The sequence below is a fragment of the Amblyomma mixtum genome, chromosome 3 (assembly GCF_055824585.1).
Source record: "Amblyomma mixtum isolate Tamu chromosome 3, ASM5582458v1, whole genome shotgun sequence".
Classification (NCBI taxonomy): Eukaryota; Metazoa; Arthropoda; class Arachnida; order Ixodida; family Ixodidae; genus Amblyomma; species Amblyomma mixtum.
This window is the reverse complement of record NC_143014.1, coordinates 115134392-115161421: the sequence shown is the minus strand read 5'-3', so window position 1 is coordinate 115161421 and position 27030 is coordinate 115134392. Positions and strand designations below refer to the sequence as shown.

Sequence of the window (27030 nt, the reverse complement as noted above, 5' to 3'; positions counted from 1 at the left end):
TCAAGCACAATCTGACTGTCGGCCATGGTAGGGCTTCATCTGAACGACGTGATCAAGGTCTGTACAAGGTGGTCTATGCGATGAGCGGGCTTGGGTTACTGGGTCGCTAATGCGGCGAACACAGTAAGGACCAAAGTACCGGCGCAGTAACTTTTCAGACAGTGCTTCGACGAAGTGTTTCTTCCCCACGCTGAGCAAAAGCGGCGACGTCAAAATCAGGCTCACTGTCACACTCAGGGTAGACGGGCAACAGAGCGTCCCGTGGAGTAACTGGACGACCTAAGGCAAGCTGGAAGGGAGTGAGCCGCGTAGTCTCCTCACGGCCATATTGCAAGCGAAAGTTACGTATGGGAGAATTTGGTCTCATGTTTTGTGCTCCCCATCAACATACATGGAAAACATGCCGGTCAGCGTTCTGTTGAGTCGTTCTACCAAGTCATTTGTCTGTGGGTGGTACGCCGTCATACGTCTACGTCTATGGCTGGTGTGCGTCATGGTCAGTACAGCCGAGTTAAGCAGGCCGTGAAAGCGGTTCCACGGTCAGTAATGATAACCGCAGGGGCGCCACGACGAAGGATATTGTGCACAAAGAACTCGGCTACCTCGAAAGCAGTTCCATTTGCAAGCGACGTGGCCCTCCACTACGGCGTCCCTCATAGCCTGAGTCGCCTTGGAACGTAGAACTCCATAAACTCAAACCGAACACGGTCATAGCACCACCTATCATACCACAGTGCAAACTGTTCGCATTTACTTTCTTTTCTGCAACATTGATGGCGCTGCTTTGCCACAGGTCATGGCAGTCAATTGAAATGCAGAGTAGAACGCGATTGTTATCGGGTCCCGTTTCAAAATTCGCATACTAATAATTACTCACGTACGCATCAGTATACAAAAACACTTCACGAAGTCAAAGACAACGCATTCACTAGGTCCACTTTTAGTCGGTTCGGACCAACGAGTTTTCGTAGCGTGTTCTGCTCGGTTCGATTTCTCGTATCTCCACAAGTTCTTTTTTTATTGGGAGGTTCTCGCGTTCCAACGACAACGGCGACAATGCCAACACCGGCTTTTCTACGACACGAACTCCTTGACACTGTTGCGTCATTACGGGGGGGGGGGGGGGGGGGGGGGGCTGATGGCATAGGATTTGCGCCGGGAGCCTGCTCTCTCTTGCTTTAGCAGCTGATTCCTCCGCCGTCCGAGGCTATGACGCCCTTGTGGCAGCCGGGAGGGGCCCGAGTGAGGGGACGCTCCAGGGAGGCGGCGGCGCGGCGCTGGTGGACCGGGTGAGATCTGCGTCGGTCGGTAGCCTACGCGGTTCTGGAAGCAAACCCGGCTCCCTCCTCCATCAGATCTGTGCCGAATATTCCACAGCAGGCTCTCAGGAACAGAAGAGCTACCCCAACCAGCCGACCGGGCGTGGGCAAGAAGGCAAAACCACTTCCGCTTCTTCGACTTCTAAAGCATGTGTCAATATGTGGTTGTTCACCTCGTAGAATGGAGCATACCCACACAAGGGGACAATATTGGTTGGTTGGTTGACCTCAAGTAGAATGGCACATACCCACTACGGGGGAGTGGCCAAGACATAGGCGGTGAACTGTTGGGATGATGCTACCACGATACGTCCATATACTCTGTCGCTCTTCCGCTTCTTTGACTTCTACAGCACGTTTCAATATGCTACCACGATAGGTCCATACTCTGTCGCTGTGCTATTTTCACTGGAGTGAAGATAGAATGCGAGGGATGGTTTTTAGACTTGTGTGCTTGGCTTGAGAGCACTTGGGAATAACACGCTTGTGGAATCGTTACAAAAGCCATTGGTTCGAGAAGGAATTGTTTTATACGCTCCTCACAACACTGCTTTAACGTTCACCCACCCTCCAAGATTTTGTGACTGCCCTGCCTACAGCGTCGAAAGACAGTCTCTCAGCCTTGCGCTGGAGCGTCTAGATCCACGCCCACTGACGGAAATGAAGATTCTCGGCCACTGGCCGCGGCGATCGTCGGCGGTGAAGGCCTCCAAGGCACTGCTCCGCTTCTTGCGGACTTCTGGCCTGCGTGATAGGCTTTGATTTCATGAATGCTAACTTTCATGTGACTTCAATTTTCTGTAACTCTCCTTTCTCTTTCATTTTTTTTATCCTCTCAACCCCTTCCCCCCGTGTAGGGTAGCAAACCGGTTATTCTTCCGGTTAACCTCCCTTCCTTTCCTCTTATTCCTCCTCCTCCTCCTCCATCCTCCGAGATGCAACCTGACACCCCTGATTTTTTTGGAACGCCAGCTCCTGTTTCCTTGTAACTGCGTAGTTGACGTCCGAAACTATCCAGCACCCCTAAAATTGGAATCCCGCATTCAAAGTTAGCAACGATCCTTAACCCATTTCATAATTTAGCCCCATTGTCGTTGGTCAGCAGCGCATTTGGTACCGTAGACGGAGATATACACGGCTTGATAACTACAGTAGAAACTTGTTGACGCGTTCCCCGTTCATACGATTTCCCGGTCCATACGCTCAAAATTGCGATCTATAAAAACGCCCCATAGAGTTACACTGTTTTTCTTCGGGTTAATGCTCCTGGATAATGCGATTTTCCGGAAAGTGCACTCAAAATTTCACTGATTCTGGTCGTATGATACGTTTAGTGTCTAACTGAACGTGCACGAATTTACGAGCGGGCCGAGCTTGGGGGCAGGTGACATCTGCAGAAACCCAGCGGCAGCCAGCTGCCAAGGCGTTTTTTTCAACAAATGCAATGGGACAAAGTATCAAAAAAAAAGAAACGACGGTGATGGGTGAGAGCCGGTCAACCCTGGGGGCACGCGACCCTGGAGGCACGAGCCTCATTCTGAAGCCCGAGCCCGGCCTGAGCCCGATGCTCGAAGCCCGAGCCTGGACAGACCCACGGTCTTAAGCACGAGCCCAGCCAGTGCCGGCTAAGTTATTACTCTACCACCGTGCATATTCTCCTGAGCCCTGCTCGGCTAGCCAAGCTCGGCGTAAGGCACGCCCGACCCGGGCCCGGGCCCGTTCCCGCAGCAGCGCAAGAGGTTAATTGATCTGTTTGTGCAAGTAGACTCCTACTATACAAGTAAAGAAGCGGTCGGCAAAGGCACTCACATCGCATTAATGCTTGAAAAATTCGGTTTGGTGAACACAAAAGGAGAGAAGAGACGGATTATGACCGCTAGACTTTTTGAACAGTGATCTCGTCTGTGACTAGCTCCGAAGTTCAGAGAGCACACTGAAAAGGGTTGGATATACGCGTTATGAACTACTTTGTACTGCGTCTGCATTTTAATCGGTAAATTTTTACGGCCCGCGTTGTCTGAATATTAAAACTTCCTCGCATTCATAACAATAATATTTATAATTTCTTTAATGAACAATATTTCGCGGGTGAATTCATGGCCACATTAACCGCGTTTCGATGGAGACAAATAACAAAATCGCCTGTTTTTTGAGAAGTATAGTATATTAGAAGACACGAAGTGTCCTAAACCAATATGATCATTGCCACTGGCGTTTATACCGGATGTTTTTTTTTTTTAACTGTTTACAGGACGTTATTTTAAACCCCGCGAAAGATACGTCGGTGCGGTCTGTGCAGGTGGATCGTACAGCAAGGCGGGCATTATGTACTACAGGGTCAATCACACTGAGCGTGAACACGGCTCCGCGTGGCATGCGGAGCACCATTACGACAAAGCTTGTCTTATTCTTGGTTTTTTTGCTGCGTGTTTTTTGTAACCTGCACTATTGTGTATATCATGATAAACTCTTTAGTCTTCCGCGCTCTGTGGCTGAGCTGCAAGTAATTTCTGTATTGGACCGGCCACTAGCTTTATAGCTATCTGTCCAAACAGTGTTTGTGTATATCACCTGTTCTCGCAATAAAGTTTACATTAAAAAAAAAAAAAACGTGCAAAGGGGCAGACGACACGAAACACCACGTCGAGTTCTCGCTTCTCGTGCGCCACTCTGCGTTGATTCATGACCGTGTTCGATGCCATGGCAATCCGCACGTGCGTGTCCACGCATAGCCGTGTTCCCACTAAGTGTGACTGAACCTGTACGTGATAAATGAAACGATTAATGTACTAAAATTAACTAATCAACTCTTTTACTTTTGATTTCAAAGGCCAACATTACAATAAGAAATTTAAGGCTGTAAACATAGAAGCTGAGTCCAGTTTTTGGTTTGGTTTATTGGGGTTTAACGTCCCAAAGCGACTTAGGCTACGAGGGACGCCGTAGGGAAGGGCTCCGGAACTTTTGACCACCTGGGGTTCTTTAACGTGCACTGACATCGCACAGCACACGGGCCTCTAGAATTTCGCCTCCATCGAAATTCAGCCGCCGCGGCCGGGATCGAACCCGCGTCTTTCGGGTCAGCAGCCGAGCGCCGTAACCACTGAGCCACCGCGGCGGGGTGAGTCTAGTTCTTAAATTTTCTCTATTGGCAATGCATTCTGAAAGTAAATCACGTTAACTGCTTTTACGGCATAAAATCGACGAACGGCTTCCGTATTTGTTGTGTTAGAAATGCGAACGATGCCATAATAAATATGCGCATTGCACGAAGCCAACTTTACGAACTAAATACGCGTATTTTTTGACGTTAAATGTTTCGAACTGCATTGCCTATAAAGAAAATTTAAAACCTTTAATCAGGTTTCATGTTCACGGCTTTCCATTTCTTAATATAATGTTGTCCCTGAAAAACAAAAGTAAAAAGCTGATCAGTTGATTTTAGTTAATAGTAGTTTAATCACTGAGCTCTGTCGCATACATAATATCCTTGCTATACAGTCCACGTGCACAGACCTAACAGACGCATCTCTCGCAGGGTTTAAAATAATATGTAAACAAAAAAAAAGCGCTATACAGTGCAGAATGGTTTTAGGAGGTGAAGACGCATAATCTGAAGCGATCTTGGAACGAACGGCTGCCCGTCGAGTATTCGAATGAAGGTCCTTCTCCAGCGGTGTCTGTGAGGCTTCAAATGTCCAGTCATGGGCGGTAACACAGAACCAAGCAGATGCGAGCGCCTTTTCGTAGAAATAACGGCTTGCGCTCTTTGGTAGCTGAAACATCCGAAGCCAGCGGTGCTCTGTGGGCGAACGCACTCGTGGAAATCAGCCCTCTGTTCGGCATTGTAACGCACCACAAAGAACGCCGCAGTAGTGCAGGCCGCTGCTGGATTTTGTGCTTTAAAATCTGCGAGAGCAGCCTTTCGCTGCTGTCTTTCAATCGCTTAAAAGTGCTATTTAACTTCTCTTGTATCCTGCAACGTGGCCGGGCGTGCGCGTCCGAAGTTACTTGGACGTTTTACTCTAAGTGACGCTGATGCAACTCAGTCTAGAAATGACATAGTTAAGCTTCCTCTCATTCCGTGTCAACGGAGGACTCTCTGGCGAAATGTTATTGCCGGGATTCTTTAATATTCGTGACGTTCCAGGCAGCAGGCCAGAAAATAAAAATTAAACTGTATGGTTTGTAATTGTTATCGCGTGATGAAATGCAACTATAGCCGACACACACACACAAAAGTAAATAAGCGTTGAGCCATCTTTGTTCTCAGCCCGCACCATGGTTCTGTTCCATCCATCTCTGCTAGAACGCCCAAGTGTACTTCATTCTGCAATAATGGATTACGTGCGCGACTGACTAGTGCGCGGCACGGCCAGAAACCCAGCGGTAAGTCAGCTGCCATAGTGGCTTTTTTGCACCACACGTCTGCAAAGGGGCGAAGCATTAAAAAAAAAAAAAACTACGACGACGAAGAGGTTCCAACTACTATCGCCCTTGCCGTCGCCGGCTTGTTTACGTTGGTAAGTTTATTTCGCGCTTAAGGCAATGCAAATACGACAGACGCCTACAAGCACAAAAGAAAAAATCTCTTCAAATCTTGAGCCAACAAGCGGTAACCCACCTTTATAGGAAGTGAAAGTGTCAGTAAATGCCTTTATACTTCATTCTTATTCACATTTTTCAAAGTCGTTGTGGTTTTGGGTCATACGCTTTCCAGATGATGCGTTTTTTCCCCACATTTTTCAGAAAACGTATCAGTCAGGTCCTACGTACTATATTAGCCCTGACGTCGAAGAATTATATATATATATATATATATATATATATATATATATATATATATATATATATATATTGCAACGGATAATCTCCGTGAAGACGACGCAGAAGAAGTGCCCGGTGTGTGCGCGCTTGCCGCTCGGGGCTAGCTGTGATCTGGACCCTGTGCTCCGGTCGTCCTTGTGCCGACATAGACTTCGGGCCACGTAACATCTTTGGTGGAGGTGCTGGGTAAACGATCTCCACGCCACGCAGCTCCGAAGCGGTCGTCAGGCCGGGGCTACTACCATCATGGCTCCACCCGGCGAGTCACGAACCACTCCCTCTGCTCCCTCTGCTCCCTCTGCTCCTTTCGTGGTCATGGCTCCTCCCCGTGACCCTGGTACCTTTTCTGGGAACGACGGCACCGATGTCGACGACTGGCTCAGCCTATATGAGCGAGTGAGCACCTATAACCGGTGGGATCCCACCGTGATGCTAGCGAATGCGATCTTCTATCTTAGTGGCACGGCCCGGGTCTGGTACGAAACCCACGAAGAAGAACTGACGAGCTGGGACACTTTTAAAGAAAAGCTCCGTACTTTGTTTGACAGACCCGATGACCGGAAGCTCTCCGCGAAGAAGCAGCTCGCGTCGCGCGCCCAGTCGTCAACCGAAAGCTATGTGGCATATATCCAAGATGTCTTGGCGCTTTGCCACAAGGTCGACGCCGCCATGACCGAGTCCGACAAAGTGAGCCATATTCTGAAAGGGATTGCGGATGATGCTTTTGACTTACTGGTTTTCAAAGACTGCACCACCGTGGACGCAATCATAAAAGAATGCCGTCATTTCGAACAGGTTAAAAGCCGCCGAATTCCACAGCAGTTCTCTCGGCTCCCTAATACTGCCGCTACTTCTTCCTGTGAGGAACACCGATTACCGTCCCGCGCCTCTTCCGATGATGACCCCGTTACCGGCACTGTGACCCGCATCGTTCGCCGCGAACTGGAAGCCCTTGCGCCCGTTCTGCCCCGTCCGACCGCACCTGATAACTCTCTACCCACCGTGTCGCTGATTCAGGCCGTCGTGCGTCAGGAACTCGCTAACCTGAACCTTCCTCCGGCTGTGTGCACCATCAGAAGCCCGGACACCCCCCAACCACCTGTCTCTGTTTATCGTCGCACCTATTATTCTCCGCAGCGTTATCGCAATCCAAATGAGTGGCGTACGGCAGACGACCGCCCCATCTGCTTCCGGTGTTCTCGCATTGGCCACATCGCCCGACATTGCCGCAGTCCATGGTCTTCACCAGCCCGCAACGTCTGCCCCTCCTTCTACAGTTCTACCTCGACCCGCACCTTCTCGCCCCGAGCCCCGTCCGAACCATCTGAAGCAGCCGTTCCCCCTCCACGCCGATTCTCCCGCTCTCCGTCGCCGCAGGGCCGCCGCTCTCGCTCCCCACAGTCGCCTTCAACCAGCCGCTCCCATTTGGAAAACTAAATGATGCAGCTCCCGGAGGTGACGCTGCATCAACGACCCGGACCACAAATCCTCTCTCGACCTCTCGACCAAATCTCCTGGACGTCTTTATCGACCGTGTTCCTGTGCGCGCCCTGATTGACACCGGTGCTCAAATATCAGTGATGAGTGCTGCCCTCCGCCGTCGCCTACGCAAAGTCCTCACGCCTGCAATGTCCCGTGTGCGTGTCGCGGACGGTGGCACGCCTGCTGTCGACGGTACGTGTACCGCGCGCGTTACCATTGGCGGCCACAGTATACCGGTTCAATTCACCGTGCTGACCACCTGTGCCCATGACCTCATTCTTGGCTTGGATTTTCTGACTGACCATTCCGCCCTCATTGACTGCTCGGATGGCGTCCTACACCTCGAACTTCCACTGCTGGATTCAGAACCCGTCGATATATCCCTGCGACTGTACAGTACCGATTATGCTCGCCTGTCATCCCGAACCGCCTCTTTCGTTCCACTGACCCCATCTCGCCCAGTTCCTGATGGCGACTATCTCGTTACGCCCAACCTTGACCTCCTGCTGACCCGTAACGTTGCCCTACCTCATACCATCGCCACCATCCAAGCTAACGCCCTTTCTCTGCCTTTCCTCAACTTCGGCGTCTCTTCTCAAGTGCTCCCGTCCGGCATCTGCGTGGCTACCCTATCTCCTCTCGCTCCTTGCCACGTCGCTCAGTTGGCCAACACCCCTGTTCACGACACTGCCACCCCGCGCCGGCAGTCTCCTCAGTCGCCCGACGCCTTCACGACCATGATGGCCACCGACCTCAGTCCCGACCAAACTGCCCAGCTTCGTGCTCTTCTCGAATCTTTTTCGGATATTTTTGATGTCAACAACACGACGCTGGGCCAAACTCTCGCCGTCAGGCACCGCATTGAAACCGGCGATGCCCCTCCCATCCGCCGCCGCCCCTATCGAGTCTCTCACGCCGAGCGTCAAGTTATCAATGCGGAAGTTACTAAAATGCTCGCGAAAAACATTATCGAACCCTCGCACAGTCCCTGGGCCTCACCCGTCGTACTTGTGAAGAAAAAGGATGGCTCCTGGCGTTTTTGCATTGATTATCGGCACTTGAATAAGATCACCAAAAAGGACGTGTACCCCTTGCCGCGTATCGATGACGCCCTTGACTGCCTTCATGGTGCCAAATTTTTCTCATCCATAGATCTTCGCTCCGGCTACTGGCAAATTGCTGTAGACGACCAGGACCGTGAAAAGACCGCCTTTGTGACACCTGACGGGCTTTACCAATTCAAAGTTATGCCTTTCGGATTATGCAACGCGCCAGCCACATTCGAGCGCATGATGGATGCCCTTTTGCACGGCTTTAAGTGGTCCACCTGCCTGTGCTACCTCGATGACGTCATTGTCTTTTCGCCCACGTTTTCCACTCATATCACTGACCTTTCCCAGATCCTTTCCCTCTTTCGTCATGCCGGCCTGCAGCTCAACTCGTCTAAGTGCCGTTTCGCGCGCCGCCAGCTCACCATCTTGGGTCATGTCGTCGACAATACGGGGGTCCACCCTGACCCTGAGAAGATCCGAGCCGTCAAAGACTTTCCCCAGCCACGTTCTTCTAACGACGTCCGAAGCTTCTTGGGGCTCTGCTCCTACTTTCGTCGATTCGTTCAAGGCTTCGCCGACATCGCCCGCCCCCTAACTAACCTTCTGAAGAAAGACACCACCTTCATCTGGGGACCCGACCAGGCACAGGCGTTTTCCAACCTGATATCGAAGCTTACTACCGCGCCAGTTCTCGCCCACTTCGATGTGACCGCTCCCACTGAAGTTTGCACCGACGCCAGTGGCTACGGCATCGGCGCTATCCTCTCACAGAGACAATCCGGAGAGCACCGTGTGATCGCGTACGCCAGCCGTCTCCTCTCTGCCCCGGAGCGGAATTACTCAATTACCGAACGCGAGTGCTTAGCTCTTGTCTGGGCTGTTGGGAAATTTCGCCCATATTTATACGGCCGCCCCTTTACAGTTGTCACTGACCACCATGCGTTGTGCTGGCTCTCTTCCTTGAAAGACCCTACAGGACGTCTTGGTCGTTGGGCACTGAGCCTGCAGCAGTACCATTACTCTGTACTCTACAAGTCTGGCCGCTTGCACGCCGATGCCGACTGCCTTTCCCGTTACCCCGTTGGCCCGTGTGACAATCTTGGCACTGACAGCGTGGATGCTCTGTGCTCCCTCTCTGTCCTCGCTAACATGGCCGAAGAACAGCGCCGCGATGCCGAGCTGCGCTCCATTATCGACCGCCTCAACACCGCCCCATTCGACCCTCCGATGCGCCGCTTTGTGCTCCGTGATGGAGTTTTATACCGCAGGAGCCTTAGCCAGGATGGCCCAGACCTCCTTCTCGTTGTCCCCGAGCACCTTCGCACTGCTGTCCTCCAAGAGCTGCATGATCTTCCCACTGCTGGTCACTTGGGTGTCTCCCGTACTTACGACCGCGTGCGTCGTCGATTCTTTTGGCCGCGCCTCTACCGCTGTGTACGCCGCTATGTTGCTGCCTGCGATGAGTGCCAGCGCCGGAAACGCCCCACCACTCTGTCAGCCGGTCTGCTTCAGCCCATTGACGTCCCACCCGAACCTTTCCATCGCGTCGGCTTAGACCTTTTGGGACCTTTTCCGGAATCCGCCTCGGGCAACAAATGGATAGCTGTTGCCACAGACTACGCTACCCGTTACGCGATCACACGCGCACTGCCCACCAGTACGGCTACTGATGTTGCCGACTTTCTTTTGACCGACCTTATCCTACATCATGGAGCTCCCCGTCAACTTCTGACCGACCGAGGCCGATGCTTTCTGTCCAGAGTTGTCGCTGACATTCTTCGATCGTGCTCTACGAAACATAAGCTCACCACCGCCTACCACCCGCAGACGAACGGCCTCACAGAACGCTTCAATCGCACTCTCACCGATATGCTGGCTATGTACGTTTCTCCGGACCATCGCGACTGGGATACCGCTCTCCCCTATGTGACCTTCGCCTACAACTCCTCCCGCCATGACACTGCCGGTTACTCCCCTTTTTATCTTTTGTATGGCCGCGAGCCCCTGCTGCCTCTGGACACGCTGCTTCCCACTTCTACTGCTCCGCCGTCTGCATACGCCCACGACGCCATTACCCGCGCTGACCACGCTCGCCAACTCGCACGCTCCCGGCTCCTCGCTTCCCAGACCTCTCAGCAGGAATTCTACAACCGCCGTCACCGTGTGGTCTCCTTCACCCCTGGCTCCCTCGTCTTGCTTTGGTCGCCATCTCGCCGCGTGGGGCTCTCTGAAAAACTTCTGTCCCGCTACATCGGCCCGTACCGTGTCCTGCGCCAAGTCACCGCAGTCACCTACGAGATCGCTCCGGCCTTCCCCGGTACCACGTCCTCTCAGCATCAGACCGATGTTGTGCACGTCTCTCGCCTCAAGCCCTACGTCTTGCCGTCCCCCTCACTGCCCTGATGAACACCGAGACGGTGCCTTTCCGACCGGGGGGCCATGCAACGGATAATCTCCGTGAAGACGACGCAGAGGAAGTGCCCGGTGTGTGCGCGCTTGCCGCTCGGGGCTAGCTGTGATCTGGACCCTGTGCTCCGGTCGTCCTTGTGCCGACATAGACTTCGGGCCACGTAACAACATATATATATATATATATATATATATATATATATATATATATATATATATATATATAATCTCCTATATAATAATATATATAATATATATATCTATATAATATCTATCTATATAATATATATATAATCTATATATATATATATATATATATATAGATATATATATATACCGGGTGTTTCAGCGAACACTTTCAAAAATTCTCATAAGTAGAATTTTCTTGGTAAAGATGTGGCTTTTGCAGCATAGTATTACCAATGTTGGCGGACACCAGAAAACCGGTGAATCGTATTAGGTAGTAAACTGGTTCACTAATTTTTAATAATTAATTTTTTAACTATTACAGTTCGGCGCCTAGTTGCAATTAAATATTTGTAGCCGGTCGTTAGTAATAGCCATATCAGTTTCTAGAATTTCGAAAATGCGATTATCCTCGGCGCTGTAGCTCGACAAAATTTGACATTTTAGACTAGTTACGTGCACTGGAGAGGATGCTTTGCCTGCGTGCTTTCGATAACGCATGTATTTTTCGCACGATGCAGCCAACCTTTGTCGAGCCACAGCGGTGAGGGTAATTGCGTTTTCGAAATTCTAAAAACTGATATGGCTATTACTAACGACCGGCTACAAATATCTGATTGCAACTAGGCACTTAACTGTAATAGTTAAAAAGTTAATTATTAAAAATTAGTGAACCAGTTTACTGCCTAATATGATTCACCGGTTTTCTGGTGTCCGCCAACATTGGTAATACTATGCTGCAAAAGCCATATCTTTACCAAGAAAATTCTACTTCTGAGAATTTTTGAAAGTGTTCGCTGAAACACCCGGTATATATATATATATATAGTGTGTGAATATATATATATATATATATATATATATATATATATATATATATATATATATATATATATATATATATATATATATATATATATATATATATATATATATATATATATATATATATTCACACACTATCTCGTCGTCGAGAGTAGATGTAAGCATGAAATTCCCTGCAGGAAAGGCATTACCGTATTCTACGGTGGGCGACAAGATACTGATAGCTGCACACGAGTCTCGGGGAGTGTACGTGCCTCATCAGCCGCTTTTCTTTCCTTGGCTTCTCTTCGCGAGCGACTCGTGCCCTGCCTTCTCTGCCGCGTTTGATGTACGACGACCCGTTCGACCAACGCTCGCCATGTGGAGTGGAAGAGGGGATCATGCCAGCATAGGCTACACAGAACGCCGAGACTCTGGTCTCCGCCGACCACCACGTCGAAGAGCAACAAATAAGAGCTCGTTACTGACAAAGCTGATGGATGGCGCCACGGAGCGCGTGCTCTATGATTCGCGCGCATTAAATAATGACGGCAACTCAAGCGGCACTGCCGCCTAGCTTTTCAAGCGCCACTAGAACTTAGCTCTTTCGCGCCGCGCGCTGGTTTTTACCACCACGGGACCATGAGGACGCTGTTGCTAACGCATGAGCGCAACGCGTAAGCACTATAGGGGGTGAACTGAAAGTTTTGGCAAAGTTCATGAAGGTTCAGTTCCGTGTTCTCCCTTCGTCCTGCCGCCAAGGTCACTCGCGGCGCGCCGACAACAGCAGCTAAAAGCATTTCATGCTTAAAAGAGAAGCCGGAAAATTAATCATTACAGAGAGCGGCCCTTGTATGAACCCCTGGTTGAAGAAAAACCCGAAGGCGGGCGCGTAGGGAACTGCCGCCATGAGACAGGCAGAACTTTACATACAGGGCGCTTATCACGCTGCTCGGGACGAGGCGACGTTTACGAGGGCGTGCAGCCGCGACCGCCTTTTATCGCCGATTGGGGCCGAGACGTCGACCACAGATAAGCTGGGTGCAGTAGGGCACACTCCTTTACTGGGACATCGTCAGTCTCTTCCTTCTCGTTCTTTTTTTTTTTTTTTGAGAAGTGAAGTCCGTCGTCTTCGCTGGCTGCGTGCCGCGGCTTATCTCTATAGGCAGCTCTCCCACTTGTTTGCTCCCGCAGGCATTAAAAATCAATTTCTGACAACCGTCGACGCGATACGAAGGCCTCTCGACTGGCACTGTCAAGGTTGAGTGAAGCGGCTCGAAGGAGGGCAATAGGGCACAGATTCTTAGCACACCATCGTTGTTACTAGCATGCACCTCTCAAGGTGTATATTTACGCTACGGCGGTCTCGTCGATTATAGTAAAAGCAGAGGTACTAAGCTTCAACCTTTGGAAGCAGCTGCTGGCGGCGAACGAATGCTTTGGACGGTGCGAGAAATTTTTGTTCCGTTGAAGACACCACGAATGTACAGGCGCGGACAGAAGTAAACGGAGCACGCAACTGTCTTCGAATATTTTTCACGCGTCACCGAATTGAAATTTCCAGCAGTGGTACGCGCATGCAGGTAGAGGAGGTTGCTGGGCTTTCTTGCAGACAAACAACGCTTCTTCATTGCCGATGGAGAAAGCGTGATTGCACTTCGAACGCAATAGCGTGCTCCGTTTACTTATGGCTGCGCCTGTACATATGCACGGTCAGCTAGGGATGTGCGGTGTCACTGGCAATATAAACGAGCATATAAAAAGTGTTTCCAGTGAAGGCGCTGTGCTAGACATGTTTCAGAAGTGGCTGCGCAGAGTTCGCTAAATCCTGCTCGCTCGAAAAAAGCACAATCACCCTGACGAGCATGAGTGAAAGGCAGCAGCATTTATTGCCTTTAAAACAAGAACTGTACTTTTCTCTCACGCGCCTCCCGCAAGCCAAGTGAATTTCAGAAATGTCATCCAAGATTAGCAAAGGAGTGGCGAGAATCTGCGGAACGTCGTAAGCTCTGCACGTGTTCCCACTTACCTCGCTTCTGTAACGTGATATAACAGAAAATGACACGTGAAAACCGATGCCCTCTCATTCCAAAAACCTGCAACATGTCTCGACTATTTGCCACAGGCTCGGTCGCGGTACTAAAAAATGCCCAGTGATGACTAGGCAAACTTACTTGTACCAGTTGAAGATGACAAGGGTCGGTATCAGCGACAACACGGAGAGCGTGAAGAGCCCAATCGAGTAGTGGTACACGCCGACGTACTCCTGCAGTCACAGGAAGGAACAGCTGGCACGCATGGATGTTTTCCAATCAACTACGTTCTACTAAAAGGCCAAAATTCCACAGAAAACGTACAAGAATACGGGGGATCTAAACCTCATGTCCTGTGACGGCGGAAGGTATAAGAGTAGCTGACGGGCTTTCGTATGTCACCGCGCGTGACGGTTGCGATGCACGTTTCGGTCAGACTCTTGGCGTGCAGCGAAGCCGTCACACACGTGTGAGCAACGAGCTCATGTACAGTTAGCAATTAGCTGCTACAAGCGCCGACAGAAAGTCAGTCAACATGCTAAAACCTGGAAAGCATGCGAGAGGGCGAGAAATCCTACATATAGTAATGAGTAATTACGCACTGGGATCCACCCAAGCGCAGCCATACGGCTACAAAGTAATTACTCCCTTATTACAAATCTACTCCACCTTGGGGGTTCCCCCTAAACATCTGACCAAATTCTACATATATGGAGAAAGGCGAGCGGCAGCTGCTTAAAGCGCGTGTTACGCACTCCGCCAAGCGTTAACGTTTTTTGCACAAAACACTGTGTTTCGTTAACGCTCGTGCGGTAAGTTCAGCACTCGGAGATAAGCAAAAATGCATTCACTAGCTCGCGAGCCTGTCGGCATTCGGGGCGCCATCGGCTAAATGTAGCGAAGAAGAAACCGAACTGGCCACAGACCCCACTGACCCACGGCTTGGGGGCACAGCTTGTGTAGAAGGTCCGCTGCTGGTTCATCAACCGGTACCAGGAGCCGTTTTCGTGGCACCATCTGGTCGAGTAGTCTGCATCAGATCCGACAACGCAGTGCATCAGTGAAGATGGCAGCCTGCCTGTGGTTGCTTTTTAACGGGCCTGCCTATCGACACGTCTGTATTCATTCCCTTTCTTTCTTCCCTACTGCTCGCCACGACGTTGATCTCATATGAACAGCAGGATATCGAGCAACTTTGTCCGACTGTGTTAGAGCTGAGTTCTGACACCGGGTTAAGTGATGGCTTCCATCTGCAACTAGTGTTCCCCTCGGCATGTCGGGTTTCGGAAACATGACGTACCGGCTTCATAGCAAAGAACACGGTAAATCACCTTAAAGAGGTGTCGATAGCCCTCACCGTCCATGACACTTGCGGGCATGTAAAAGACAACGGCTTTGGGCTAACGCTTATGACTTATGGCATATATGAAAAACACTGTACAGTGCTTGTCGGCCGACTTTTACGGCTGTTGTTATAGAGGGATGGTCTGATCCGCATTGTCAATTCATTCTCTGTGCGATATACGACCTGCCTGCTTACTAGACGCTTCTTTTTTTTTTTTTCTCTCTGTCTCTCTCTATCCACGGCCACGCGTTACATTCTAGGTTTATTTGTACACGAAATACGTGCGCGTACTTACACTCGCAGTGCGGCTTTGAATAGATGTAGAGCACCCGTGGGCAGACCTTTGAAACGTTCCTGTTGGCGTCGGTGTCTCCATAACATGTGAGGCCATCCCACGTTCGATTGCAGTAGACACCGTCTGAGGGAAAGACGAGGACAGATACAGTGGCCCTGCTTCAATGTCACAGTTTCTTTTCGCGAGTCAGCCAACGATAACGCAAAGTAGTAGTCGGGTTACGATTTTGACACCGAAGCCGAGCTACGCAATACCTGTTCTCTGCTTGTATCCTGACTCTCTGTCTCTCTATATCTTTTCTGCGTTTTTTTAGGTGCGGTGGTGTGATCTCACGAAACGTAATGTCGCCAACGGATATGCTTCGCATAGCCTCAAAACATTGTACACATATGGCGAGCGTGTTCCATCAAAGGGATGATGTCGTGAGGAGCGCCACTCTATGTTTGATTTCTTTCTTTTTCCTTTTTTTTTTGCTCTTAAACACCAATATTACGCAAAACAGAAAACTACGCGCGGACAGCTTGAATGGTCGAAAACGGTCATCATTGTGTAACGCGAGATTTAGCGACAGCTGTTGAGGTATTTTCATGTCACGATATATTGAGGCAAAGCATATGATAACGACGTGCATATATGTACAGCTGTTCACTCTTTTTAGTTTTTTGCACATACTCGTTCTTCGGATAGCGGTCTTCCCCAGTCCGCCGTTCCAGGGACGCGGCGCCATCGTCGCTGAGCCTTCCCTCGGGCGGCGCTTTTCTCAGCAGCCGCCGCAGACGAACGGTGCTACATTCGTCTGTACTGGCCTTTCTCACCCATCTGCTTCCATGGTAACCACTCTTCGAATGGTTCCCGTGGCAGCCACCCTCCGGTTGTGAATTCCTCGCTCTCGCCAAACCCCCCTCAACCTACGTTAACCCCTCCTCCTTCCATGGTGCACCCTCTCAGGCTGCGCACTACTGCTGCTACAACTCCTCCTCCTGCTCCTAATGCTACTACTACTACTGCTACTACTACTACTACTACTACTACTACTACTACTACTACTACTACTACTACTACTACTACTACTACTACTACTACTACTAGCCTCGAGATACGCAATGGTCTAGGATGCCGCCTGTGGTTGACCATAAGTTGCGGAACGCCAATACTGGCGTGGCGTTAAAGGTGCGTTATTAAGGACTTTTAGCACTGCCAGACAGCTATACGGCCAATATCGCGGTCCTGGCCACCTTTTAGACATACCGTCGTAGTTGCCGCAGTTAGCGTATTTACCGTTTAAAGTCACGAAGATGCACGTTGGCAATAGCCTAGCGGAGGGCCCTGGATTGATTTCAACCATCTGGGGTTTTTTTAACGAGTGCCCACACCGAAATGCGACAGCCGCGGCTAGGAATCAATCCCGTGGCCTTGGGTAGCGAACGTCGAAACCACTGAGCCACCGCGGCAATAGTGTACTGAGGGGCTTTGACCGTGGCGTGTCAACTGCAATAATGCTCCCGAGAAGTGATGACGGAATACGTTCCATTGAATTCTATAGTCGTGGTTATCCTGACAACAAACTTTTTGACTATGGAAGGCGGTCGGAGTTCCACCTTGCGCTTCTGAAAAAAGCTGATAGCCTCCAAAAAGTCGCAGTCAGCTAGAGGCGGCGAGACGTCACAGGCCACAAGTAAGTGTGCATGCCGTACACTGTGCTGAAAAAGACCACACCTACGGATCTGATGGATTAAAATATGATCATAAAAATAATTTCAAGGTCCCTGTAACATTATCTGAAAGCTTCACTGGCATTTGAGAGGTATGAAAGATTGGACGTTTTGTTATCATGCTCCTTAGCGCGCGCGGACAGGGCGTAGCGGTTCACTGTCCCATGTGGCACGTATATGACCGCTAATGAGGCCTGCTCTCAGGTTATGGTTTATGGGGCTTATGCGGCTCTGTGACTCAATCTATCATGGGCTGGTTCCTGCTGCCAGGGTTGGAGTGGGTAGTGGTGATGGGGCCCTGCCCTCACCCTAGAAATCAGGCTTCCCCAGCCCTCCTTCCTGGCAGTCCTCATTGGGAGAAAACCAGCAGCTCTTACAACGCAAGTGTCACACCGCTCGTGCACCTTTCAAATTTCTGTTCGAGGCCTGAAGTGAAAGTCCGAACTGCGGAACGCCGTCTCCTATAGCCGCTGCAAAATGAGGGCTGTAAAGCGCTTTCTTGACAAGCTGCAACGGGCGTAGCCCTCGCGTTTGGTCGAGCCGCCTGCGAGACCCGCGATCAGCCCGAAAAGGCTAGCGCATTGCAATGATAATCAGCGCACTGATTTCAGCAGCAGTTTTTCGTCTGGCAACTAAGGTTTCTCTTGCCGCAGACGATCTGCTTCTTTTGAAGGCACAACTATGATGTGCAACGTTTAGAGAGATTCTCGGATAATCCAGCACCGGTAAGCTTTGTCAGTACTCATCGTCACTGACGTGACCAGAACGAACAGTGATTGGTGTGGACGAGTTAAGCCTGTGCCATGCACTTAGGTGTGGCGGCCCACTGGACATCACTGGGCCGCTTGGATGTATACCACTTGAAAATACTTCGGCTCGAACAGCCGATCGGTGCACAATACGCCGGCATACCGAGCTCAACAAACCATTAAGTTTCGAAAAGGTTTACGCACCATGCCTGACATCGCAAAGTGAGGACGCTGTGGAGAAGGGTGGAGAAGGACGGCATTTGTTGAAGTGCTCGGTTAAATGCCAAGAGGAAGCAAGCAAAGCAGTGCGGCCCGAGTCTCCTCAGACACCAACGATGACGTGGTTTTAGCCACTATGTAAGAATGCATGTAAAAAGTGTTGACACTCCACTCGATGGCGCGACCAGATCTTGTTCGCCGCTCCTCGTGCTTCTTTTGAACGCAGACAGAGGGCGTCACGCAGTATAGGCTTGTCAAGTCGCCGAGCTGTGGCGACCATACTAGAGGTGTTGCGGGATTTTTCAGTGGCGAGGCGTGTACTGTACGTGTGCTGGCTTAAGTGCGGTAGTGCACAGAAGGATTGAAACTGATGTCCACACCGAGTCATTTTGCGCTATTTCGAGTTGTACATGCTGGAACGGCATGAATGGACGGAACAGCAGCGAATACGGGACCCTGTGGTCCTTCGGAGATCGAAATACATTAGTTGCAAGGCTTCTTCTTTCATCCGTAGGACAGCTGAGAGCATGGTTAAATATGCCGCCTCTCAAAGGAACACTGAGGAGAACTCTATGCATTTTGTTTTGTTTGCAAAATCCGATAGTTCGTCATTTCGTGGCTTTGTTGCCGCTTTTCCAGCAGCGAAAGGTGCATTTATTGCTGAAAGATTTGGATTCGAAGCTGAAGAACTTTATCCTGCCACCCTGATTCAAACTCGGCACTCTCTGATTATGAAATAGTCGAAAAGTGAAGTGAATTGGCGGAAACGGGGACTCTGTGACTGCTGGCGGCGAGCGGTGCAACCTAGCAGCAGCCGAAATGAAACCTACCGCCGGGCCTCTATCACCCGTAGTTGCTTCATTTACGTTTTCACCAGCGTTACGGTGGATCTCGTTCCCGATTCGACAACGAAGTTATCGCAAAGAACTGCGGCCTGCACTTCAGCGACCTCAACCCCACACAGCGTGCGGGGTCGGCCCGAGGAGTCGGCAGCGTCGGCAGCAAGCCAAGCGCAGCTGCTGACGCTGTCGCCGTCACCGCCAAGCTACCGTCACGACTGATGAGTAGAGACTGGTACCCTGGTACGTTCGGACATGTATAAATTCTTTAATAAAAGTCCTCGTAGCGCTGGTTATGCAGCCAAGCGTCTTGGTACGTTGACGAAGCGAACGCTCCGAGCTGTGCGTTTACTAACGCGGAGGCGCGTGCAACATTAGCTATCCACCGTTGTTTTCCTTGTCGCAGATGCATACTGTGGCATGAAATTCGTCCGAGGAGCTCTCAGAGGGGACCTTGGGGGTTCTCTATTGCTCCGCCCTTGTGAATCGAGGCGCGTCAAAAACGAAACCACGGTGGCACTCAAAGCGCATAGCCGCTAGGCACCCCTAAACGTACAGAAACTCAGCTGGCTACCTGAACAAAGACAACATTCAGGTTGTCTTTGTTCCGTCTTCCTTGTGTGATAAAAATGCACTAGCGATTTCAGAACAAAACTTATATACTTCAATATCGATCAAATGCGTAACCTTCATGCACGTTTGTCAGCTTCAGAGATTCGTGGATTTTTCCCGCTATTTCGTCATCGCGCATGTACTTGAGAGATTGGCCTATGGCGATGATACCTGTACTTTAGTTCTTGCTGTTCTTTACCTTAGAAGGGCCTTGTTTTCAGCAAGAGCGGTCTTTTTGTGGTTAGGACCTGGTATTCTAAGCCAACTTCAATTTCTCCTCATTGTCCGTTTAAAGATAAACGGTCGGCCTCAGTGCGTTAGCTCCCACATTTTGGCCAAAGAGCCTATACGCTTAGATTCAAACATTGCTTGAGCAAAGTAATCAGTCGACGCTATGGTAATATGAGGCCCATCGTGCAAAGAAGATGGTTAACTTCGGCGACCTGGGTTCTTTGATGTGCACAGACATCTCAAGGGCGTTTGCGCATTTCGCCTGATCACAAATACTACCTCCGAAGCCGGGAATCAACCCTGCGCTCTCGTGCTCGGTAGCAGGACTCCGCCGCCATACGCGCGAGCGCCGGGTGCGAAAGGAAACCTTCAATGCAACGCTTTAAGGACGACGTTTGCGACGTTCTAGTGGCTATAGTGTAGTGCACTTTTACCTAAGCGACGCGAATGATTTGCGAAAATGCCAATGGCGTTCCTTCCGCTGCGTCTTTTACGACGATGCTGAGCGGCTGGCGATCTCAGGGAAAGCTAGAACGGCATGCACGCGAAAAGATAAAATACTTGAGTCTGTAAACTGGACTTGATTTCGAAGAATTGCAGCGCGCCTGCTAAAGTGGCTATATTGCCCTTAACAATGTTCTGCCACAAAATGCTCCACCGATCATTCGAAAGTCGTGCAAATCATGCACCTGCAGATTTGTTATAAACGTTGCCGGCATATTTTCTGCCTTTCATACCACCGTGTTTTCTGGCACCGAAGTGCACAGTGGGTGCAAACTGCTGGAGACCATGAGATCGCCGACCGAAATTATTTGCTGCGCTACCGTTCCATATCGCGTTTAGCATGCGAGGCCCTTGGGAAAGTGAAGAGTGATACCCATAGACTAGGCAGGGTCCAGACCGCCGTTAGTAGCACCGCTTGTTTTGTTTGCTAACACCGTGACCTCCATACTTTTGTACCCGGGATAGCTCAGTGGTCAGAGCGCTCGGCTGCTGTGCCGCAGGACACGGGTTCAGTCCCGGCTGCGGCGACCTCGTTTCGATGGAGTCGGAAACGCAAAAGCCGCCTGTGTGCTGTGTGATGTTAGCGCACATTGAAGAATCCCAGGTAGTTCGAATTAATCCGGCGCCCTCGGCTTCCGTCATGCATTTGCCGCTTCGTGACGGTAAACTGCACAATTCTCATTTATTAATCCACTGCGGCCTGAATAGCGATTCTGCGCAGCAAACAAATTTAGTGCAACAAACAGCTTTGCTGCGAGATGTGTTTTCGTGTATTCTTAGGCACGAAACACATTTAGTCGCAGCTTGATGGGCAACTTTCGGGGAGCCAGGAGGCCAGAACGCGGCAACAGTTCTGACAGTCACTGCATCCGTCTCCTTGGACGATGTCTACGTGCACTTCCCAGAAACATGCATCCACTCAATGACGAACTGAGAACTACATAACAGACATGCACGCCGTATATGTGAAGCCGACAAAGTGCGGGTCGAGTAGAGAGCGACTTTCGAGAAAGAAAAGCGTGAATAGTTCTCTGCTCTGTCCCTCGATGACTTTTCACTCCCGCATAAAGTGGACTCGGCTCGACTTATATCAGGTTCACGTAACGCCGCTGTGGTCTTTCCGTTGCAATACCCTATCTGTTCTGGAGATTACCGTCGCCACAGGACCAGGCAAAGACGCCGCGGTGGCTCAGTGATTATGGTGCTCGGCTGCTGACCCGAAATACGCGGGTTCAAACCCGCCTCTTCTACGGCGTTGGGTACTGCAGTTGGGTACAAATCATGCATTACCCATAATAGCGGCGAGTCAGCCTTTGGACCAGGCTAGGCTTCGCAGTGATCCCGCAACAACAACTCACACATCACGGCCACCAGGCGCATAGGCCGCGGTGACCGTCCGCGGGCTCGGAATGCGCCACCACGGGAGCTTGCGCAACGATCACCGCGGGAGGTACAAAACCGCAACACAAAAGCCTACTTTTAGCAGAATTTGCTCGTGCATGGTGGCCACCGCAACGCAGAAGCGGAGAGCCTGACGTTCAGGCATTGACATGCACTCTGGCAGCTCAAAACATAGACAAACACAGCTTGAAACGCCACCGAAAGCCGGGCACACTGTACACGGCTCAGCGCTTCGCCATTCCGCTACCGGTTGGCCCACATGCCACAGCGCCCCCGCATCGCTGTGGTCGGCGCATGTATAGAACACGAACATTATCTGCGCGTGCTCTCCGACGCTGCGGGCGGGCGGTCAGTCATCATCATCATCAGCCTGACTAGGCCCACTGCAGGGCAGAGGTCTCTCCCATGTCTTTCCAATTAACCCAGTCCTTTGCCAGTTGCGGTCACCGTAACCCCACAAACTTCTTAATCTCATCCGCCCACCTACCCTTCTGCCGCCCCCTGCTACGCTTGCCTTCTCTTGGAATCCACTTCGTTACTCTTAAGGATGAGCGGTTATCTTGCCTTCGCATTACATGCCCTGCCCAAGCCCATTTCTTCCTCTTGACTTCGACTAGGATGTCATTGACCCGTGTTTGTTCCCTCACCGACTTTGTCCGCTTCCGGTCTCTTTGGCTACACCTACCATTTTTTCTTTCCATAGCTCGCTGCGTTGTCCTTAACTTGACATGAACCATTTTCGTTAGCCTCTACGTTTCTGCCCCGCAGGTGAGTACCGGTAAGATACAACTGTTGAATACTTTTCTCTTGAGGGATATTCATGATCCGAGATAACCTGCCATATGCGCTCCACCCCATTCTTGTTCTTCTAGTTATTTCCCTCTCATGAGCCGGATCAGCGGTCACCTGCCCTCAGTACACGTACTCCCTTTCCACAACCAGCTCCTCGCTTCCAATTGGGAATTGCTGTTCCCTTGCGATACTGTTGAACATTACTTTGGTTTTCTGCATTTCAATTTTTAGACCCACCGTTCTGCCCTGCCTGTCTAACTCATTGATCATGCTTTGAAGTCCATCTCCTGAGTGACTTAGCAAGGTAATGTCATAAGCGAAACGCAAATTACTTAGGCATTCTCTATTAACTCTTATCCCCAACTGCACCCAATCCAAACCTCGAAACACCTCCTGTAAACAGGCGGTGAACAGTAATGGCGAGATCGTGTCTTCCTGCCTGACACCCTTTCTTATATGAATTTTATTGCTGACTTTATGAAGAACTATGGTAGCTGTGCAGTCGTTATAGATACCTTCCAATATTTTCACGTAACACTCTTCTACACCCTGGTTCCACAATGCCTGCATGACAGCTGAAGTTTCCACTGAGTCAAATGCTTTCTCGTAATCAATGAACGTTATATATAGGGGTTGGTTATATTCTGCGCATTTCTCTATCCCCTGATTGATAGCGTGAATATGGTCTATTGTCGAGTATCCTTTACGAAAGCCTGCCTGATCATTTGGCTGACTGAAGTTTAAGGTTGTCTTGATTCTATCAGCGAGTACGTTAGGAAATACCTTCTAGGCAGCGGACAGTAAGCTGAATGGTCTGTAATTTTTCAAGTCCTTGGCGTCTCCTTTCTTATGAATTAAGATAATGTTAGCGCTCTTCCAAGCTTCTCGTACGCTCGAGGTCATGAGGCATTGCGTTTACAGGGTGGCTAGTTTTTCTAGCACAAAATCGCCTCCGTCCTTCAACAGATCTGCTGTTACCTGATCCTCACCCATTGTTTTCCCTCTTTGCATTGCTTCTGAAGCTTTATTTCTTCACCTTTCGTTATTGGCGGGATTTCCTATTGCTCCGCTCTACTGCCTCTCTAACGTTCTGATTACATTGGCTACTGTATAGATTTGCCTAGAACTATTCGGCTACTTTAACTATCTTATGCATATTGCTAATGACATTGACCTCTTTGTCTCTTAACGCATACATCGGGTTTTTAATTATGCCTCGTTTCCTGTTTACTGCTTTTAGGCTATCTTCATTATTTAGACAACGCTCGATTTCCTCCATATTAAACTTCCTTATTTCGGCTACCTTGCGCTTATTTATTAACTTTGATATTTCTGCCAGTTATATTCTGCCTGTAGGGTTAGACGCTTTCATGCTTTGGCGTTTCTTAATCACATCTTTCGTCTCCTGGGATAGCTTGCCGGTATCCTGTCGAACCATCCTACCGCCTGCTACTGCGCACTCCGTGATGATACAAGAGAGCAAACCTTTATTAAGCAAATATAGAGGATGAGCCGGCGCAGACAGTAGCTGTGAAAATATCGTTTATTGTTTGAACATATAAGGTCGTCTTCCTCAATTAAAGCCGAATATATGTTTTGCAGCGATATCCTGAGTTCCTTTACTCTCCCTCTTACCGCTAATTCGCTAATGGGCTTCCGCTTCACTAATTTCTTCCGTTCCCTCCTCAAGTCTAAGCTGAATCGGGACCTTCCCATTCTGTGGTCGTTACAACGCACTTTTCTGAGGACCTCCACATCCTGCACGATACCAGGGTGAGCGGATAGTTTGCAGTCTATTCCATTTGTAGTGTAGCCTAAATATATTCTTACGCCGTGGTTTCAGCTAACCATCCTCCTCTACACTCCTCCTCATCCGCACCCTTTGTGGTGCGAAGGTACAGATTCCGCAGAGTTGCAATTGTCGATCATGTCGCTTCTAAAAGAGAAAAGAGAGAAAATTGACACAAAAGTAAAGCCTTTTTCGATAGTCCCTAGCCACACGGTTTGCTTTTAGCCCGCGTAGTGGGCACTTATGGCAACCCGGAGGCTCTAAATCACTGTGGGGTGCACGGGAAGAACCCTCGCGCTCACCTTACAAGGCCTATTGGCCTTCGTGTGGCCTGAGGACTTTTGACTAAGGGCAGTACATTATGGTATATTCTGCCTGTTTTTTCAGCTGTTGGTATTCTGCGACCTTTTTCAGTCTTTCTCGATAGGCGCCGTGAAACGCCTCTTTCACACCACCGCTTCTCTGCAAGGCCTTCCCCTCTCGGCATTTCTAGAGCGCTGAAAGGTACAGAGGGCGCGCCTGTGCACGAGCACGACAGGGTGCAGCAGGGGCAAATGCGCCCACTGATCGGTCAGCCGTGCGTGAACGTGCTGTTTGCATTCTATTTGTCGATAAAATCGTTAAAGCGTTCTACTCCCCTCTAGTGTAAGGAAACCGACCAGTGCTGGGTTTTCATATTTGATGATGAAAAGAAGGGTACGCTGGAGAAGTACTGCTATCGAAATAAAGGCTCTAAAAGACGGACAAAAGTGTTGCACTCTACCAAACACGACACTAGTAACTGCGCCAATGAATACAGCGAGCCATCGAGCAGGTTTCAAGCCGTACATGTTAATTTTGTTAATACTGAGAACGAGGCGTAACCCACCGCCAAGAGGAGTTGGAAGAAGTAAGGGAATACATCTGCCTAGGCCAACTGGTGACCACAGATCCGGACCATGACGTAGAGGTGTAGCTATCGGGGAAAAAATGAGGTGGAGTGCATTCAGCAGGTACTCTCAGGTCATGAATACCAGCTTACCAGTATCCTTTAAGAGCAAAGTATACGAGATGTTTCAGAGAAGCTCGCCAATAATTTTTAAAAATTGTTTTTTTGAGGTATGAGGACGACTTCTGCGGCGCAATAGTACCAGCGCTGGCGGATACCAGGAACCAGATGAATAACGCAAACTTGTAAGTTGATCTACTAATTTCTGATAGCTTATTAAAGGGGCTCTGAATAAAGGTTCGGTATGCCTGGGATCTTAAAGGACGCCGCTTCACGAATATCCTCTATTTTGTTGCGAAAGCAACACTGTAGTGGACATAGTTGGCCTGTTGACGATGATGATATGATGATGATGACATCACATAAAGCGCACTCGAAATGCGTAAACAGCGCCACGACAGCACTGCCCGTAACAAGCAAGAGAACTCCAGCGAAAAGACAGGCGGACTCACCCGTCCTGCGCGGTGCGTACCGCATGTACTGACAGCAGGCGATGGCTTCTCGGACGCAATTTGCCCAGAGACGCCCGATGGCTTTGGTGCGGAAGGCCCGGAAGAGCGGGCTGTTCTCGTCGTCGATGTCGGGAAGATGGCAGTCCGCTTCGTTCGCATTTTTCGCTTCAGTGCAGTTCAAGCAGATCTTGGGATAATAGCGGGTTTTGTAGCACACCCTGCGAGGTTGTAGCCCGTAATACCTTTGCTTAGGTTTCGTATAAAGCCATACACTACAAAATACGCCTAAATAACCGGGATTCTCGAAGGGGGTGACGATGAGCTCGTGGATGGATGAGGACGGTATACACGGTTGTTTCTTTCTTTTTTTTTCTGCACTTAAATCGATTTCAGGGCAACGGAAGACCCCGAAGGGAACTGAGGATGCTACTTCTACAGCACCGAAACCTTGGCATACCACACGTACCTTCACATTCGGGCCTCGTCGAAATGGACTGTGAGGTCAAGAGTTGGGCGAAAGCCCGTCTAGCCGGGATGACACAGGGTCGTCCACACTTGAGGTCGCACTGGCGCGACGCGCTACAGCACTCGAGCGCTGTAGCAGACGACGCGGACCACCGCGTCCTCTGCGCCCCGATGCGCGGCCACGCCGGACACTATATAGGGACGCACTGGAGCGCCGCGGAGCGCGACCACGCGCTCCCGTGTTCACCCCAAGAGTGGACGACCTTGTACACGGTGAAAAATATTTGGCACCGACCAAAAGAAAGATGAAATGACGTGTAGACTCCTCCACGGGAGCTTTGTAATTTTTCGCCTCCTAATTTTATGGCGTAAGCCTCACTTGCCCCATTGAGCGAAAACCCGTCTCTCTCTGTCTCTATCTCTGTTAACACTCAATGGTGTTAAGAATCCCCCCCCCCCCCCCACACACACACACGCACGCACGCACACACGCACACGCACGCACACGCACACGCACACACGCAC

The 27030-nt window shown here is 50.1% G+C and overlaps 1 protein-coding gene across 6 annotated transcripts in view; it reads right to left on the bottom strand.

The window, feature by feature from the left end:
• LOC149351470 (calcitonin gene-related peptide type 1 receptor-like) overlaps positions 1 to 27030 on the bottom strand; it is a 62102-nt gene that overhangs the window by 18492 nt on the left and 16580 nt on the right. For 4 of the 6 annotated variants that reach the window (XM_089580780.1, XM_089580784.1, XM_089580779.1 and 1 more), the window contains 4 exons: positions 26041 to 26258; positions 15753 to 15875; positions 15039 to 15142; positions 14254 to 14345 (listed from right to left, as the gene is read on the bottom strand). In XM_089580780.1, coding sequence (XP_089436906.1) covers positions 14254 to 14345; positions 15039 to 15142; positions 15753 to 15875; positions 26041 to 26258 — 537 coding nt within the window. The remainder of the gene's footprint in view (positions 1 to 14253; positions 14346 to 15038; positions 15143 to 15752; positions 15876 to 26040; positions 26259 to 27030) is intronic. The other 2 variants (XM_089580781.1, XM_089580783.1) reach the window with 1 other exon arrangement.